General features: G+C 34.8%; 1 protein-coding gene across 14 annotated transcripts in view; it reads left to right on the top strand.

Moving 5' to 3' along the window:
* Nucleotides 1–20,162, top strand: part of CSPP1 (centrosome and spindle pole associated protein 1) — a 168,832-nt gene that overhangs the window by 78,093 nt on the left and 70,577 nt on the right. For 12 of the 14 annotated variants that reach the window (XM_032315801.1, XM_032315806.1, XM_032315809.1 and 9 more), the window contains 5 exons: nucleotides 4,398–4,491; nucleotides 5,952–6,009; nucleotides 7,964–8,172; nucleotides 10,587–10,708; nucleotides 11,063–11,141. In XM_032315801.1, the coding sequence (XP_032171692.1) occupies nucleotides 4,398–4,491; nucleotides 5,952–6,009; nucleotides 7,964–8,172; nucleotides 10,587–10,708; nucleotides 11,063–11,141 (562 nt within the window). The remainder of the gene's footprint in view (nucleotides 1–4,397; nucleotides 4,492–5,951; nucleotides 6,010–7,963; nucleotides 8,173–10,586; nucleotides 10,709–11,062; nucleotides 11,142–20,162) is intronic. The other 2 variants (XM_032315816.1, XM_032315813.1) reach the window with 1 other exon arrangement.

A 20,162-nucleotide genomic window follows, 5' to 3' on the forward strand; every position in this document is an offset into this window, starting at 1 on the left:
GTGAGAGAGGGAACACAGGCAGGGCGAGTGGGAAAGGGAGAAGCAGGCTTCCCACTGAGCAAGGAGCCTGATGAGGGGCTGTATCCCAGGACCCTGGGACCATGACCTGAGCCTAAGGCAGAAGACGCTTAATGACTGAGCCATCCAGGCGCCCAACTTCTAGACATTTTAGCCTCCTGAATTTTTATCTTTATCTGATTTGCTTAGTTTTCTGGCTTTGTTTGGTTTTCCTTCCCTGTACCCATGGTCTGGAAATTGTATTCAGGCAGAAGTGGCAATGCTTAAAGGGCTCATCTTAATTTTCCTTCACTGTTATTATAGTCTTGTATTACCTATTGTCTAGTGTCTGAAAAATAATTATTTCATATTTTGCCTAGTTTTATTATTTTCTTTTTATGGTAGGGAGTTATATTCTGTGTTTATTACTCCATAATGATCAGAAGCAGAATGGATCAATCTACTTTGATGTAAAACATTATTAAGCTTGCTTAATATAATCATCTTACTCCTATGGGAGCTTCACTGTTGCTAACATCTAGGCTTAATGGCATACTTAGATGCTCTATAGTCACTGATGATAGGGAGACTAATAATTAAGGTAGTAGAGAAATTGCTGGTTGAGTTGCATTTTTGATATCCAGTGATTGTGTGGTATTCCAGAAGATGCATATCTAGATTAGGAGTGTCATTATGATATGCAGTAATAACATTTATGAAAGAAATTGAGGAGGACACAAACAAATGGAAAGATATTCCATGCTCTTGAATTAAAAATTGGTATTTTTTTAAAAAGATTTATTTATATATATATTTTTAGAGGTGGGGTGTAGAGAGAGAGCAGGTGCAAGTGTGCAGGCACACAGAAGGGCTGAGGTGAAGGAGAAGAGGAAAAGAATTTCAAGGAGACTCTGCTGATTGTGGAGCCCTATGTGGGGCTTGATCCCACAACCCAGATATCATGACCTGAGTTTAAACCAAGAGTTGGATGCTCAGCTGACTGAACCACCCAGTCACCAGTAGAAGAATTAGTATTATTAAAACATCCATACTACCCACAGCAATCTACAGATTCACTACACTTCCAGCAAAATTCCAATGGAATTTTTTTACAAAACCAGAAAAAAATAATACTAAATTTGTATTGAACTACAAAAGACTCAGAAATTTTGAGGGGAAAAAAAAAAAAACCATCAACCCTGGAGGTATCACAATTCCAGATTTCAAGATAGTCCCACAAAGATTCCAGTAATCAAAACAGTATGGCACTGGCATAACAATGGACAGATCAGTTTCCCTCCCTCCCTCCCTCCCTCCCTTACCTTTCTTCCTTCCTTCTCTTTCTTTCTTTCTTTCTTTCTTTCTTTCTTCAATCTCTTCTGTCTTTCTTTCTTTCTTCAATCTCTTTAATAAATGGTGCTTGAAAACTGGACAGCTACAATTTAGAAGACTGGAACTGAACAGCTTTCTTATACCATACACAAAGATAAACTTAAATGGATTAAAGACTTAAGTGTGAGACCTGAAACCATAAAAGTCCGAGAGGAGAACACAGTAGTATCTCCAATATTAGATGTAGCAACATCTTTCTAGAAATGTCTCCTGTAAGGGAAACAGAAGCAAAAATAAACTATTGGAACTACACCAAAATAAAAAGCTTTTGCACAGCAAAGGGAAACATAAACAAACTGAAAAGGCATCCTACTAAATAGAAGATATTTGCAAATGATACATCCAATAAGTGATTAATATCCACAATATAAAAGGAACCTATACAACTCAACACCAAAAAAAAAAAAGAAAAGAAAAGAAAAAAATTGGTGCCTGGGTGGCTCAGCTGTTAAGGGTCTGCCTTCAGCTCAGGTAATGATCCCAGGATCCTGGGATTGAGCCCCACATCAGGATCCCTGCTCAGCAGGAAGCCTGCTTCTCCCTCTCCCACTCCCCCTGCTTGTGTTCCCTCTCTTGCTATCTCTCTCTGAGTCAAATAAGTAAAGAAAATCTTTTAAAAAATTGATTAAAAATGGTCAGAGCACTTGGCTAGATATATTTTTATTTTATTTTATTTTATTTTTTTAAAGATTTTATTTATTCATCTGACACAGAGAGATCACAAGTAGGCAGAGAGGCAGGCAGAGAGAGAGAGAGGAGGAAGCAGGCTCCCCGCGGAGCAGAGAACCCGATGCCGGACTCCATCCCAGGACCCTGAGATCATGACCTGATCCGAAGGCAGCGGCTTAACCCACTGAGCCACCCAGGCGCCCTAGATATTTTTTCTAAAGAAGACCTACAGATGACCAAAGGACACTTAAAAAGATGCCCAATATCACTAGATGCCCAGTATCACTAATCATCAGAGAAATAAATCAAAACCACAATGAGATACCTTATACTTGTCAGAATGTCTAAAATGAAAAAAGAAAAGAAATAATATGTTAGGGTATAGAGAAAAAGGAATTCTCAAACACTGTTGGTGGGAATGTAAATTGGTACACTGGGGAAAACAGTATGGAGGTTCCTCAAGAAATTAAAAATAGAAATGCAGTACTAGGGGCGCCTGGGTAGCTTAGAGGTTAAGTCTCTGCCTTCAGCTCAGGTCATGATCTCAGGGTCCTGGGAAGGAGCCCCGCATTGGGCTCTCTGCTCAGCAGGGTGCCTACTCCCCGCCCTCTCTCTGCCTGCCTCTCTGCATACTTCTGATCTCTCTGTCAAATAAATAAAACCTTAAAAAAAAAAAAAAAAAAGGCAGTATGATCCAGTGATTCCACTTTTGGGTATTTACCCCAAGAAAATGAAAACCCTAATTTAAAAAGATATATGTACCCCTATGTTTATTGCAGTGTTATTTACAATAGCCAAGATGTGGAAGCAACCTAAGTGTCCATCAGTTGACAAAAGGATAATGAAGTGGAATATGCAGAAAGGATGAGATTGTGCCACTTGCAAAAACCTTGATAGAGTGAGTTGTTATCATGGCTAAGTGAGATTAGTCAGAGAAAGACAACTGTCATATGATTCCATTCATACGTGGGATCTAAAAAAACAAATGAATAAGCAAAAATGTGGAATCAAACCTAAAATATAGAGAACAAAGTGATGATTGCCAGAGGGGAGCAGAGTGGGAACATGGGCAAAATGGATGAAGGGGAGTGTCAGATACAGACTTTCAGGTATGGAATGAATGTCATGGGAATGAAAGACACAGTATAGGGAATATAGTCAATGATATATAAAAACATTATATGGTTACAGATGATAGCTATACTCCCGGTGAGCATAGCATAATGTGAAGACTTGTTGAATCAATGTCTACACCTGAAACTAATGTAACATTGTCAACTGTAGTCTAAAAAAATCACAGTAATCACAAAATCATGAGCGGAGAGAGGGCGAATGGGGAGACTAATCAGGAGGTTATTGCTGCAATTCAGGTGAAATGTAGACAGGTCCTATCCAGAGTTAAAGGTGGTGAGAATAATAAGAGGATCCACACATGAAGTGAATAAAGAGATGATGAGCATTCAAAGTTACATGAGGTTTAGAGGGTTGATATTATTGTTGTTACCAGAAAAACAAAGAGGAGCAGTTGCTTTTGAGGTGTTCAATTTGGACACACTTACCAAATTTAAGGGGCTTGTAGGAGTTATTAGTGATGATATCATCCCAGTTATTAGAAAAATGGGGATGGGGATTATTATTCTTTTTTTAATTTTTAAAAATTATTTTCAGAGACAGACCAAGTGTGCATGTGAGAGGTGGGGAGGGGCAGAGGGAGAGGGAGAGAGAATCCCAAGCAGGCTCTTTGCTCAGTGTGGGACCCTATGCAGGGTGGGATCCCATGACCCTGAGGTCATGAACTGAGGTGAAATCAAGGGTCAGATGCTTAACTGACTGAGCCATGCGGGCTCCCTTAGAGTATTCTTTTTCTTTTCTTTTTTTTAAAAAAAGATTTCATATATTTATTTGACACAGAGAGAGAGAGATCACAAGTAGGCAGAGAAGCAGGCAGAGAGTGGGGGGAAGCAGGCTCCCTGCTGAGCAGAGAGCCCAATGTGGGGCTTCATCCCAGGACCATGAGATCATGACCTGAGCCAAAGGCAGAGGCTTAACCTACTGAGCCACCCAGGTGCCCTGAGTATTCTTTTATTTAAGGTTTTCGACTAAGTTTAGAGGTTTGGGAAAGCGTGATGTGTTTGGTGATTGACATATAAAAGATACTCAAAAGTTATGAAATTAATTGAAGTGGTAATATGCAATTTTGCCTTTTATAGTTTCTGCATGTGCTGTAATTAGTTACTCTTTGATATAATTAAAAATGGAGGCTTTTTAAAATCTAAGTTTCTAGTTGAAGATGTTGCTTAAGAGTTAAAATCTTTTTTTTTTTTCTTACCACTTTCTAGGAAGTGAAGATAGACAACTTATTCAGAAAAGGAAAGAGAAATACAGACTAGAACTGTTGGAACAGATGGCTGAACAACAGAAGAACAAGAGACGGTAATGAAGGTTTGCATTTAAAAAAGATGTTTGAACTTAAAATGCATTTATGTAGGGTATGTGGGTAGCTTAGTCATTTGGGAATCTGACTCTTGATTTTAGCTCTGGTCCTGATTTTGGGTCACGTGTCAGCCCTGCAGAGGACATTTGAGGTTCTTCTCTCTCCCTCCCCCTGCTCACGTGTACTCTTTCTCCTCCTCTCTAAAATAAATAAATAAATAAATAAATAAATAAATAAATAAAATCTTTGAAAAATGCTTTTGTGTAAAATGATATGGTGATGACAATTATATAGTAAAATATGGGAATATTTTTCCCAAGATGATTATGTGTTTGTAAGTCACTTCTATTTCAGCCTCTACATTCTATATCAGCTAAGGTAATAAAACAAATACTATATGAATGTTCATTTATGGTGCCATAGGTAACAGATAATAGACTTTTTGTATATTCTATAACAGGCCTTTTATATACCTTTGGTTATTTCTTCAATTTTTTATTTAGAGTAGCATTTAATGTTATCTACATGCCCACAAATATGAAATGGAAGTATTTTGTTTTATAACAATGTGAAATTATAAGCATACCCATAAATGCAATATAAAAAAATAATCACGATAAATCCATATAGATTTATATTGTATATGACTCTCAGTGTTTTTTTTTTTAAAAGATTTTATTTATTTATTTGACAGACAGAGATCACAAGTAGGCAGAGAGAGAGGGAGGGGGAAGCAGGCTCCCTGCTGAGCAGAGAGCCCGATGTGGGGCTTGATCCCAGGATCCTGGGATCATGACCTGAGCCGAAGGCATAGGCTTTAACCTACTGCGCCACCCAGGCGCCCCCAACTCTCAGTGTTTGTAATCTTTCTTGTAGAAATAGTTGTGAAATAATAATTATAGTTTACAATTAGGAATAGATATCTTGTTTCCAGAGGCCATATACTATTAACTTTTAGTTTTGCTTTTTTTCCTCTATGTTAGCAAAGGCCATTATCTATTGTTTTATCTTAGTCATTTCTAACATCATTTTTTTTTTTTTTGGTAACATCTTTTTCTTAAAAACTTTGTTTAAATACTTTAAAAGTATGATATTAATTTTTAATTATTTACCCTTTAGTCAACAAAACATACACATTCCCTAAACATTTTTTTTTCACAAAGTAAAGATTTTGTTTTACTTCTGTAATTCTGTGCGAATTGCTGAGGCTTTGAAGTACTCCAGGCACTAGTTTTAAGACTTACTTAAGTCAGTTTACATGTGAAATCTAGTTTATTTTGCACCAAATAAAAAATGTAGTTTTCAGAATTATTTTTGATTTTATTGTCAGTTAAAGGAATTACTTGTACTTGAAGATGTTACTGAATGAACTTTGGGTTTAAGTTTGTTTTAGTAATGATTATGATTTTGATAGTGTTTGCTATAACTGTTTAATATACAGAATTTTAATTTTGTTCAGAGAAAAAGATATGGGACTCAGTGTTGCAGCTTCTGGAGTACGAGACCCTGAGAAATCAGTAAGTGTTTCTGGCATCTTTTAATGTTTACTCTTTCATTTAAATAAGCCTCAGTGGTAATGACAGGTAGAGATAGAAGGTATTGGGCAAAATATAATAGTAGACCAGTTTGAATAGTAATGAATTCAGTTCTCATAAAACCTAAGTCCTAACTCTTACTTGTTTATTCCTCTAAGATAATTTTTCCTTTTTCATATGTGCGTTTTTGTGTGTGTGTGGTTTTTTTTTAGTTTGTTTTAAATTAGTTCTTTCTGCCTTGTTCACAGTCGCTATCCAGGGGAAAGTTATCTCAGTTTAATTTGCAATAAATATTAATATTTTTCTCTTGGGGCGCCTGGGTGGCTCAGTGGTTAAAGCCTCTGCCTTCAGCTCAGGTCATGATCCCAGGGTCCTGGGATCGAGCCTCGCATCGGGCTCTCTGCTCCGCAGGGAGCCTGCTTCCTCCTCTCTCTCTGACTGCCTCTCTGCCTACTTGTGGTCTGTCTGTCAAATAAATAAAAATCTTTAAAAAAAAAAAAATAAAATAAAAAACTTTAAAATATTAACATTTTTCTCGAGTTTATCTTACCACTCTTGTTAGATTGAATGATTTCCAAAGAAACAGAAATCTTTGATTCTAGTGTTTAAGCATTTTAGAAATTTTTATTTACTCTAAAACTAGAGACATAATAATCTTGTTTTTACTTTAATTTTGCAATTCTCATCATTTAGTGAAATGAATTACATCATTGCAGTTAAGTAAGGAGGAGGTAATAATTTATTGCTCTTCTCAAAATAAGCTTTTTCTGTAGTGGGATATGTTAAGGCAAGTTTTTATCTTTGATGACTAAGAAACTTTAATTTCATTAAAAAGTTCATTCTTAGAAAGAATAGAGCAACTTAAAATTATTCAGCTTTAGGCAACTTTTAGGTTTATCCTCTGAGTTATCCATTTAAAGAAGTTTAATACTGTGCTAATATTACTCTAATGTGCTTTTTGACTGCTCATAGAATAAAACTTTTAGATTAATCTGAGAAATCATTCCTGAGGAATTAAATATGGTGGGGAAGAAAGGATAATTCCAAAGCTAAATATATTTTCCTCTATCAGTAAATACCTGTGAAATAATTTTCACAATCAAAAACTTTCTTTTAAAATCTTGAACTTTTTAATGTAATATGGTAGTATGCTAAACATTTAATTTATGGATACATTATATATAGTTTATATTAGTATTTGATGGACATTCTTATTTATATTTGAATGAAGCAGCCTTTTAAGTGCCAAGTTGCTTTATGAGAATAAATAAGAACATTAGATACAATAGTTAAACCATTACTTTGGGGTTGACTTTTGATGTCAAATTTTAGGAAAAGATACATAAATGATGTTCTAAAACAGGGGTTAGGAAACTGTAGCCTGTGGCCAAATCTAGTTGCTTCCTGTTTTTGTAAATAAAGTTCTGTTGCAGCACACCCTCACTTATTATTTAGATACTGTTTTGGGCTACTTTGGTGCTATGACTGAGTTGAGTAGTTCTGAGGAAACTGCATGTTTTGCAAAGCCTGGTATATTTTCTGTCTGGCTTCTATCAGAAAACATTTGCTGACCATTCTAGAGAATACTTGATGTCAGAAAAGGCAGTTGGATAGAGAAATAGCACAGTGTTAGAGTATAATAGAGTTTTATATTTAGAATTAATATCTGGCTCTAGTTCTTGCTTGATTACTTATTAATGGTGAGGACTTAGGTGATTTATATACTTTCAGTGAGCCTCATTTACCCCATTTATAAAATAAGGATTAGATCTTCAAAGTCTTTTATAGTTATAAAAATTCTTTTATTCTGTTACTAACTAAAGTGCCTGTTTATAATCTGGGATAGAGGGTCTTTTGAGGTTTCTTCCACCTTTAAATTTCTACCTTTAAATTTATGATTATATGTAACAAACAGATTTTTTTTTCTTTATTTTAGCCTGATAGACTAAAGCAGTTTAGTGTGGCACCAAGACGTTTTGAAGAGACGATACCACCTGAAAGACCCAGAGTAGCTTTCCAGACACCTCTCCCTCCTTTATCTGCCCCATCTGCCCCACCCATCCCATCAATTCACTCCATCCCATCTCAGAATGAAGATTTGCTCACTGGACCCACCTGCACCCTTGGTGAAGTGGTGCCTCCCAGGTGCTTGTTTAAAATGTTTTGTGTTTGGGAATTAGGTAAGGTATCATTATATTACAGGTTTACAAGGATTTGCTGAAGCAGATTAAGTTGTCCTTCAGAAATATTATGATTAACAGCTTCTGTGAAAGAATTTCTCTTAAAATTTGTGTTGTTAGTCTTTTCTCTTATAAAAACAACGGAAATCATTAAAACATTCTTTTACTGTTTAAAGATGCTTTAATAGTTTTAGACTATGTAACTAACTGCATTTAGTATTTAGTTTTAGGTTACATTTTTTTTTTTAAAGATTTTTAACATACAAGAAGCTATACATTTTCTTCAATTTTATAATTTCCACTTGGCAAACACTGATTACTTCTTTCAGTTTAAGCGGAAAAAAATTTCTCATATGGTTCTTTTGTATATATTGCTTTATTTTGGCTTCTATTTCCTTCAAGTCTCTCTGCAATTACTTACAGGCTAAGCAACTCAAATACCTGAAATAAAAAATGTTGAGATTATAAAACCTATAACTTAGGTATTAGGGTAAGGATTTGATTTTTATAGATAAAAGGCATAATGCTATATGAGACTGTACATAAAGAAAATTTTCTCATGAACATTGGTATTTTTCTGGACAGCGCTATTTTCCCTTAGTAGGATTTGAGCTTGTTTTTTTGCTTACTATTAATATATTTATTATAGGAGAGTGTTTAATTAAGTGGTTTTCTTTTTTAACATTGATATTTTCTGTGCTGTATAATTTGATATAAAAGACTATATTTTCTGTGCTATACTTTCTTTCTATAAAGAAAGTGTGCTATAATTTCAGTAGAACTTAGTCTTTCATTTACAATTAACAAATTGTAGCACTGTGTGTACTGTGTTTCTTAGATGTTTTGTTTGTTTCATCTAATGACTTCCTGACTCAAAACACTAGGTGAGATCAAATTACAGAGCATAGTATGATGGTCTCCACAATGCTTTAGGGATTAAAATGGTTGGCTCCACTGTCTGCAATTTTGGGAATACTACACCTTTATAAAACTTCAGTTTTCTCATTTGTACCAGTGAAATAATAGTCTTTTTTTTTCTTACCTACATTTCCAGAGCTGTTGTAAAGATCAGATTCTGTATAAATCTCTATACAAATTTATGATATAATGATGTTGACATTTCCCTTTCATAGCAGTTTCTCTTGACTGCTTTGTTGACGTACCTATGCAGTGAGGTTAGTGAGGTTAGACACATTGAGTGGCCAGTAAGTGTGAAAAATATTAATAACTGGAGAGAACTTGAATGCCTTCTTAGCTCTTCAGAATTGTTTTTGAGATATTCAACAAGGGATAATTTGTTAAGATACACTCAAAAGGGAAGACATTCCAAAAAAAAAAAAGAAGACATTCCATTCCAGGATTCCCCCTTTTCTCCTTTTCTCTTTCTGGTCATCTAAAGGAATTTGCCTTTTCCATTTTTACTGTTAGAAAATATTGCCTTGGTGCAAATAGAGAGATGTTTCCTAATCAGCAATGAAGTGCAGAAATAGAGGTCTTCAAAAGTTTATGAAAGACAAAACATTATGTCCAAACTTCACTGTTAAGTGGCTTCTCTTTCACATTATATATGACTTCCTTTGAAAGAACAATAAATTGGGGCACCTGGATGGCTCAGTGGGTTAAGCTGCTGCCTTCGGCTCAGGTCATGATCTCAGGGTCCTGGGATCGAGTCCCGCATCAGGCTCTCTGCTCAGCAGGGAGCCTGCTTCCTTCTCTCTCTGCCTGCCTCTCTGCCTACTTGTGATCTCTCTCTCTCTCTCTGTCAAATAAATAAATAAAATCTTTAGGGGAAAAAAAAAAAGAAAGAACAATAAATTATTTTAAAATTAAAAAGTACATTCTTTACCCCCAGTCAAATGGAACCGTTTATAATCCCATTTATATCTATTTGCCATTTCTTCCTGCATTATCCTTCTCTTTGTGACTCTAGCAACATGGCAGAAGCATTGTCTTTTCTAGAAAGCCTTACTTCTTTCCTCCTTTCCCCTATGTGAGTTAAATGTCCCTGTTCCATATTCCTACAGCACTGTGTATGTATCTATATTGTTTAACTTCATGCTGGGCTGTAATTGCCTGTTTATTTCTGTATTACTTTGAGGGACAGGGACCACGTTTGTTCAATACTGGCATAGAGTGACTAATTAGAAATGAATTGTTATTCAAAGTTTTTGTCTTACATAAGTGTTGTAACTTAAATACTGAGATGTGGTAGTATATTTTGCTTTTTGAATCCTAATTTTTGATAAGAAATTGCAAGATGATGGTCTTTTCTAAAGCAGCAATAAGGTTTTCAATAAAATTGTGCAAAAGAATTATGTCTTGATTTAAATAAATTGCAGTGAAATATGAGAAAATTTTTCCAATTTTCTTTTGATACAGGATTGCACCTCTGCCTCCTCCTCCCCTACTGCCACCTATAGCTACTAACTATCGGACTCCTTATGATGATGCATACTATTTTTATGGGGCCAGGAATAATTTGGATCCCAGTATTGCTTATTGTAAGTTATCTATAGGCTAAATATTTTTTCCTAGTGATTCAGTTAGGAAGATTATTTTTTTTGTAAGCAAAAATAAATAAGTTGAAAAACCACAGCTTTACTTAATTCAGATATTCATATTTATTGACTTAAAAATGCCCTATTTTAAAACTCAGCTTTATTTCATAGTTACTTGTTTTTTATTCAACTTTAAGAAATGTCTATTTTGTGGTTTTTTGCAATGTTCTTTGCTAACTCCTGAGAAGGAAATACGAAATTTTTCCCTTAGGTAACATTCAGTGTGTGACTTTTTCTTTAGGAATAAAATGTAAATAAATGGGTACTCTGAAATAAATGTGTTTGTTTTCTTTTAAGATGGTTCAGGAATGATGGGAGTACAGCCTACAGCTTATGTTAGTGCTCCTGTCACCCACCAGCCAGCACAGCCTATTATGTAAGTTATTAAAATAATAATTTGTCTTCCATAGAATCTATTGTTTTTCTTTCAGAACAAATCTAACTTAACTGTCAATTATTGCATAATTGGATATTCAAAGTATTGCTTTTAAGTCAATGTTTCATAGAAAGTACTTTTAAAAAATTAAAAAGTATTTTAAAAAATTAAAAAATGTTTCATAGAAAGTACTTTTAAAATATTGAGAGAAACCTTATTTTCAACATTAGAAAAGTTATGCATACATACTGAGAAGTAAGAATAGAAAAAGCATTGGGCGCCTGGGTGGATCAGTGGGTTAAAGCCTCTGCTTTCGGCTCAGGTCATGATCCCAGGGTCCTGGGATCGAGCCCCACATCAGGCTTTCTGCTTTCTGCTCCGCAGGAGCCTGCTTCCTCCTCTCTCTCTCTGCCTGCCTCTCTGCCTACTTGTAATCTCTGTCTGTCAAATAAATAAATAAAATCTTAAAAAAAAAAAAAGAGAAAAAGCATATGAAAAAATTGAAATCACCTATAATCCCCATCCAGTGATAGGTGCATCTAACTGAGCATTCAGGAAGTCTTATTTAGTCACAAAATCATATACACAACATACACCAAAATTATCTTATATTGTTTATATTGTTCTGTAACCTTTTAAAATTAAAAATATATCATAAATATCTTTATACTATATAGCATTATTATTTAAAATTAAACTTTTTATTAGAGATAATTATAGATTCCCATGATGTAATTATAAGAAATAATATAGAGACATCTTGTATTTCCTTTACCCAGTTCGTAATGCTAAGAAGATATCTTGCAGAATTGTGGTACAATGACATAGCCCAAATATATGACATCGGATACATTCAAGATACAGAACATTCATCACAAGGATCCATTATCATGCCCTTTCAGCCACACCTAGTTTCTTCCTGCCCCTACTCCCTCCATAGGCACTAGGAACAACTAATCTGTTCTCCATTTCTTTAATACCATTTAAAAAATGTTATGTAAACATGGAATCATATATGTAACCTTTTGGAGTTTACTCTTTAAAATCAGCATAATTCCCTTGTGATCCATCCAGTTGTTGAATGTATAAATTGTTTATGCTTATTGCTAAGTGTCATTTCATTGTATGTTTGTACCACAGTTTAAACATTTCATCGTTGAAGGACATTTAAGTTAGTATGAATAAAGCTGCTGTAAATATTCGTGTACAGGTTTTGAACATAGCCTTTAGTTCTTTAGGATAATTGGTCAGGAGTGTTATTGTGGGTTATATGGTAGTTACAACTTTGTTTTATGAGACACTGCCAAACTTTTCATAGAGACTGTACCATTTCACATTTATATTGGCAGTGTATCCAGAATCTGGTTTCTTTACATCTTTACCAGCATTTGGTGTCATGACTTTTGTTTATGCCACTTTGATAGGTGTGTAATGATACATCATTGGGTTTTTTTGGTTTTTTTTAAGATTTTATTTATTTGTTTGAGAGAGAGATAGTGAGAGAGAACATGAGTGAGGAGAAGGTCAGAGGGAGAAGCAGACTTCCCATGGAGCTGGGAGCCTGATGTGGGACTCGATCCTGGGACTCCAGGATCATGACCTGAGCCGAAGGCAGTCGTCCAACCAACTGAGCCACCCAGGCGCCCCCATCATTGGGGTTTTAATTTACATTTCTCTGCTAGTGATGATGCTTACCATCTTTTCATGTATTTATTTGCCATATATTTGATAAAATGTCTCTTGATATTTTTTACACATTTTATTTTACTTATTTATTTTTTTAAGTAGTCTGCATGCCCACGATGGGCCTGAGATCAAGAGTTGCATGCTCTACTGACTGAGACAGCCAGGCGCCTCATTTTTTACACATTTTAAACTGGAGTTTTTTTTTTTTTTTGTTTTTTTTTTTTGAGTTTTTGAGGCTTCTTGATATATTCTATATACTAGTTCTTTGTCAGATATTTGGTATGCCAGTATTTTCTGTCAGTCTAAAACTTGTCTTTATCCTTTGAGTAGGGTGTTGCATAGAGCAAAACTTTTGAATTTTGATCAAGCCCAATTTATCAGTTTTTCCTTTTATGGATTGTATTTTTAGTGTCAAATCTAGTATTCTTTTTCTAGGCCTAGATCCCAAGGATTTTCTCTGTTTTGTTTCTTTTTTCCCCTTTCCCTAAAAGTTCTATAGTTTTTCATTTATGTCTATGATCCATTTTGAGTTAATTTTTAGGTAAGATGTGAGGTCTAGATTGAAGGGTTTTTTTTCCTCCCTATGGATGTCTAGTGGTGCCCAGCATTATTTGTTAATAAGATTACTTTTCCTCTATTGGATTACTTTTGCATCTTTGTCAAAATCCACTGGACTAATTTTTGTGATTCTGTTTCTGGGATTCTGTATTTTATTCCATTGATCTGTGTGTTTATCCTTATGCCAGGAGCATTGATTATCATAGTGCTGTAGTAAGTTTTGAAATTGGGGAAGTGTGAGTTCTCCAAATTTGTTTTTCTTTTCCAGGATTGCTTTGGCTGCTGCAGGTCCTTTGCATTTCAATGTGAATTTTAGGATAAGCTTGCCAATTTACGCAAAAAGTCAGTTGAGATTTTTGGTAGACATTATATGGAATCTGCAGACCTGCTCAGTATTGCCTTAATTTTTTTTCAATTTCTTTATTGTGGTAAAACACACATAACATAAAATTTACCATTTTGAGCATGTCGTTCAATGGTATGAAGTACATTCATATTGTTGTGCAACCATCACCACCACCTGTTTCTAGAACTCTTTTAATCTTGTAAAACTGACTCTACCTGTTAAACAACCATCTCCTTATTTCCCCCTCCTTCTGCCCCTTTCTGTCTCTGTCATTTCAAATACTTCAGATGCCTCATAAAAGTCAAGTCTCATGTAACTTTTTTTTGTGTGTCTGGCTTATTTTACTTATAATGCTTCAAGGTTAACCCATGTTGTGGCACAAGTCAGAATTTCCTTCCTTTTTAAGGCTGAATAATATTCCTCATATGTAGATACCACGTTTTGCTTATACATTCATCCGTCAATAGGCACTTGGGTTGCTTCCATGTTTTGCTGTTGCAAATATGCAGCTGTGAACGTGGGTATACAAGTATGTCTTCTGGACTTCGCTTTTGGTTCTTTAAAGTATATACCCAGAAGTGGAATTGCTGGATCATATGGTAATTACCTATCAGGTAACCATCATACTGTGTTCCACTGCAGCAGTACTATTTTTCATTCCCATCAACTGTATATGAGGGTTTCAGTTTCTCACCTTCTGACCAACACTTGTTATTTTTGTTTTATTTGATAAGAGCCATGCTAATAGATATGAATTGTTATCTCATTGTGATTTTTATTTGCATTTCCTTACAATTACTGTTGTTGACTGAAGTTTTATGTGCTTATTGACCATTTGTCTGTCTGTGGAGAAATGTCTGTTCAAGTCATAGTTCATTTTTTTTTTTTTTTAAGAATTTTATTTATTTATTTGACAGAGAGAGATCAAAAGTAGGCAGAGAGGCAGGCAGAAAGAGAGGAGGAAGCAGGTTCCTGCTGAGCAGAGAGCCCGATGTGGGACTCGATCCCAGGACCCCGAGATCATGACCTGAGCCGAAGGCAGTGGCTTAACCCACTGAGCCACCCAGGCGCCCCATAGTTCATTTTTTAATTGGGTGTTTTGGTTTTTTGGTTGATGAATCTTGAGTTCTCTTTTTTTGTGGATATTAATTCCTTATCAGATTAATGATTTGCAAATATATTCCCCCATTCTTTGTGTTGCCTTTTTACTTTGTTGATAGTACCTAGCAACACTATCAATGCACACAAAATTTTAATCTTCATGAAGTTTTATTTGCCTTTTTTTTTCTTTTTTGGCTGTGTCTTTTGTGTCCCAGCCAAGAAATTATTGTCAAAACCAAACTGTGAAGCGTTTTTTTTTTTTTTTAAAGATTTTATTTATTTATTTGACAGAGCTCACAAGTAGGCAGAGAGGCAGGCAGAGAGAGAGGGGAAGAAGCAGGCTCCCCACTGAGCAGAGAGACTGATTGGGGCTTGATCCCAGGACCCTGGGATCATGACCCGAGCCAAAGGCAGAGGCTTAACGCACTGAGCCACCCAGGCGCCCCCAAATTGTGAAGATTTTGCTTTATGTTTTCTTCTAAGAGTTTTATAATTTTTGGCCTTACATTGAGGATTTTGATCCATTTGGTAGGAAGCGTTATTAAGGACCCAGCTTCATTTTTCACATGTGACTATCATTTTCTTAGCATCATTTATTGAAAAGACTGTACTTTTCCTATTGTATGTTCATGGCATCCTTGCAAAAATTATTTTACTTTGCATGCATGCATTTAGTTCTGAGTTCTATTCATTTGTTATATATGTCTCTTTATGTGCCACTACCATGCTGTTTTGATTATTGTAGCTTTGAGGTAAGTTTTAAAATCAGGAAGTATAAGTCCTGTAGCTTGTTCTTTTTCAAAAATTTTTTGGCTATTTGAGGTCCCTTGAGAAAATAAAAGTAAGGGTGTCTCCTCTGCAAAAAAAAAAAAAAAGAAATTCATTGAGTTTTAGATAAGGCTTGCATTGAATATGTGCATCACTTTGGGTAGTATTGACATCTTAGCAGTATTAACTCTTCTAATCCACGAATGGGGTACATTTCCATTTATTTTCTTTTTAAATTTCTCTCAGCAGTGTTTTAAAGTTTTCAGTGTATGTACGAGTCTTTTACCGCTGTTGTCTTTGATACTATTATATTGCATCAAATATTCTGTTCTCTTTGATGCTATTATAATTGGAATTGCTTTTGTAATTTCCTTTTCAGATTATTTATTGTTTGTGTATAGACATGCAACTGATTTTTGTGTTAACTTTGTATCCTACCATTGCTGAATTTGTTTTACTAACAGGTATTTTTTTGTGGGGGGGATTTAGAATTCTCTCTGTATAAGATCATGAGTCATCAACTAACAGAAATTTACTTCTTACATTCCAATTTAGATGCCTTTTACTTATTTTTCTATCCTAATTGCTTTGGCTAGAACTTCCTATACTACGTTCAATAAAAGTAGAGAAAATGGATACTTTTGCCTTGTTTCTGAACTTTGAGGAAAAGCTTCCCTTCTCTTAAATATGGTATTTATTATGTTAAGGTAGTTTCCTTATCAAGAAAGATTGTTGAATTTTATTATTCTTATTCAGCATCAGTTGAGGTGATCATGTGTTTTTTTTTTCTTTCTTTCTGTTAATGTGGTATATAAAAATCAATCAATACTATATATTAGCCATCCTTGTATTCCAGGAATAAATCCTCCCTTGACCATGGTGTTTAATTCTTTTAATAGGCTTTTAAATTTAGCTTGCTACTATTTGTTGAGGATTTTTACATCAGTGGACACAAGCAATATTGGTCTGTAATTTTCTTGTAGCATCTTTGTCTGGTTTGGATATAAGGGTAAAGCTGGCTTCTTAGCATGTGTTAGGTTGTCTTCCCTCCTCTTCAAGGTTTTGGAAAAGTTTGAGAAGGATTGAAATTAGTTTTTCTTTAAAGTGTTTGGTAGACTTTACCATTGAAGCCATCAGGTCTGTGGCTTTACTCTGTCAGGAAATTTTTGATTAATGATTCAATTTCCTTACTAATTATAGGTCTTTCCAGACTTTCTATTTCCTTATGGTTTAGTCTTATATTTTAACAATATTAAGTCTCCAATCCATGAATGTGGAATTTCTTTAAAATTATTTGGGGTTTTTAAATTTCTTTCAACAATGTTTTATAACTTTTAGACTATTTAACTTCTGTTTATTTATTCCAAAGTATTTAATACTCTTCGGTGTTGTGAATGGAATTGTTCTCTTTATTTCATTTCCATATTATTCATGGTAGTTTATAGAAATACAATTGAATTTTGTGTATTGATCTTGTATCCTGCAACTTTGCTGAACTCTTAACAGTTTTTAGTGGATTTCTTAGCATTTTCTGTATGCATGATTATGTCATCAGTAAATGAAGATAATTTTATTTCTTCCTTTCCTTCTTACACCTTTTATTTCTTTTTCTTCATTAATTGTCTTGCTTAGAACCTTCAGTACAATGTTGAATATATCTTATGAGAGTGGGTATCTTCATCTTATTTTGATCTTAAGTGAAAGACATTTATAACCATTAAGTATGATATTAGTTACAGGTTTTTTGTAATTGCCTTTATCAGATTGACGAAGTTTCCTTTTATTCTTTGTTGATTGTTTTGATCATAAATGGTATTTAGAATTTTAACATATTTCAACATATTTCTAAATTAGAAGTTGAATTTTGCCAGATGGTTTTTCTGCATTTAATGAGATGCTTCAAAGGTTTTTGTTCTTCTATTAATATGGTGTATTATATTAATTAGTTTCAGATCTTAAATCAACCTTGAATTCATGTGATAAATCCCACTTGGTCATGAAGTACTATTATTATGTATTGCTGGATTATTCAGTTTGCTAATTTTTGGTTGAGGACTTTTGCCTCTGCATTTATGAGTGATATTATTCTTTGGTTTTGTTTTCATGTCATATTTTTAAAAAAATTTTTTATTTATTTGAGAGAGAGTGGATGAGTGGGGGGAAGAGAGAAGAAGGAGGGAGGAAGAATCTTAAGCAGACTGTGAGCTGATGGTGGAGTCCAGTGGGGGGCCCAGTCCCACAACTCTGAGATCATGACCCAAGCTGAAACCCAAGACTTGGGTGCTTCACTGACTGAGCCACCCAGGTGCCCGTTCATGTCTGATTTTGGTATCAGGATGGTACTAGCCTAATAGAGTTAGTTGAAAGTGTGCCTCCATTTTCTGTTTGGGGTTTGTGAAAGATTGTTGTTAATTCTTTCATTGTGGTAGAATTTACCAGGAAATTAATTGGGTCTTGTCTTTCCTTTGTGGGTAGTTTTTTTTGTTTGTTTTTTGTTTTTTTATTTTACTAATTCAGTGTCTTTACCTGATGTCAGTTTATTTAACTTTTTCTTATATCTGTTTTGGTAGTTTGTATCTTTCTATGAATTTACCTATGTCATCAAGATGATCTAATTTTTTGGGATAGTGTTGTTCATAGTATTCTCTTACATAAGTCTTTCTAATTTTTATAAGGTCAGTAGTGATACTCTTTCTTTTATTCCTGAATTCAGTAATTTTAGTCTTTTTTTTTTTTGACCAAAAAAAAAATTCTAGCTGAACTTATGTCAATTTTGTTGATCTTTTTAAAGAATTAACTGTTCATTTAGCTGATTTTCTCTCTTGTGCTTCTAATTTCCATTTCATTTATTTCTTCTCTGATCTTTTTGTTTCACTCATTTTGCTTACTTTGGTTTCAGTTTGCTTTTAAATTTTCTAGTTTTTGAGGGTGGGAGGTTAGGTTATTGATTTGATGTCTTTTTTAGTGTATATAAATATAAATTTTCCTCTGGGTACTATTTTAGCTGCATCCCTGACATTTTGTATGTTGTTTCTTTATTTTCATTCACCTCAAAGTATTTTCCAATTCCTTAAGAAGGGTAGACATGGTATTGACTATCCGGAAATCTAGGAAAAGGAGAAAGGAGATTTTGAAGACTGGAACAAAGGGAAAAATCATGAAGGGAGACATCTTGACCCAGCATTCCAAGAAGAAGATGAAACCCTTACCAATACCAAGCCCAAGAGGAAAAGGGTATTGCCCAAACTCAAGGTCCCCTGTGAGGGAAAGGGATTGATGGTCCCAAGACCGGAAGGACCCAGAAGAGGTGTCCCTCCAATGGTCGATACACTGATTGTTGACTGAGCCCAGTACTGAGGCTTGATTCTGCCATGGTAAATCAGCCAACACTTAGTAATAATTCCTAATGCTCAAGATCTCACAGAGTCCTCTTAAAAATGAAAATTTTGACTCACTTAATATTGGTTGACAAGGAGATCTGGTTGAGATGGATCATGGTAAGCAGTGTCCAGTCCTCATATATAGGACCACCAAAATGTTAAGGTGGCCTGGTGATATGGGTGACAAAGAATTGCACAAATAGTAGAGCCATAAGCAGGACAGAGTTAATCCACTTTCTCAGGGGGAGAAGAGGGACCAGATGTTAGGTGAGATGTTGGCCCCAAGTTTCTGTCAGGCTGAGCCCTTTAAGGGTTTTGAAGATGTGAGAGGATTGTCCCTATGTCCAATTTCTCCTCTAAGTTCTTCATTGATCTGTTGGTTACTTTAGAGTGTGTTGTTTAATTTCCACAAAATTGGGGTACCTGGGTGGCTCATTCATTAAGCGTCTGCCTTTGGCTTGGGTCATGATCCCAGGATCCTGGGAATTGTGAATTTCTCAAATTTTCTTTTCTTACTCACTTGTGGTATAATTCTTTTGCAGTTAGAGAACATACTTTGTATGACTTCAGTCCTTTTAAATTTAATGAGGCTTGTTTTATAACCTACATATGGTCTGTGCTGGAGAATTCTGTATAAACTTGAGAAGAGAGTGTATTGTCCTGTTGTTGAGTGGATCATTCCATCAGTGTGTCTTAGATTTAGTTGGCTTATAGTATTATTTTTTGTATTTCCTTGTTGATCTTCTATGTAGTTGTTCAGTTGTCCTATCTATTATTAGAAGTGAAGTATTGAAGTCTCTATTATTTTTGATTTCTCTGTTCTCTTCTGTTTTTGCTTTTTATATGCTAAGTCTCTGTAGTTATGTACATGTATGTTTATTATTTCTTAATGTTAAGTTGACCCTTTAACAGTATAAGAGATTCTTTTTTGTGTCTACTAATGGCTTTTGACCTTAAGTGAATTTTTCTGTTATAAATTTGCTACTCCTGTTGTTGTTGTTTTTTTTTTTTTTTAGCTTGCATGCTATATAATTTTCCATGTCTTACCCTCAATTTATTTGTGTATTTGAATCTAAAATCTGTCTCTGCAGACAGCATACCTTTGCATCCTGGTTGTTGCCCTCTATCTCCCTTCCCCACGCCTTGTCCCCTGGCCTACCTTTTTCTGCTAGCTTCTGCCTA

This window comes from Mustela erminea, chromosome 16, assembly GCF_009829155.1.
Source record: "Mustela erminea isolate mMusErm1 chromosome 16, mMusErm1.Pri, whole genome shotgun sequence".
NCBI lineage: Eukaryota > Metazoa > Chordata > Mammalia > Carnivora > Mustelidae > Mustela > Mustela erminea.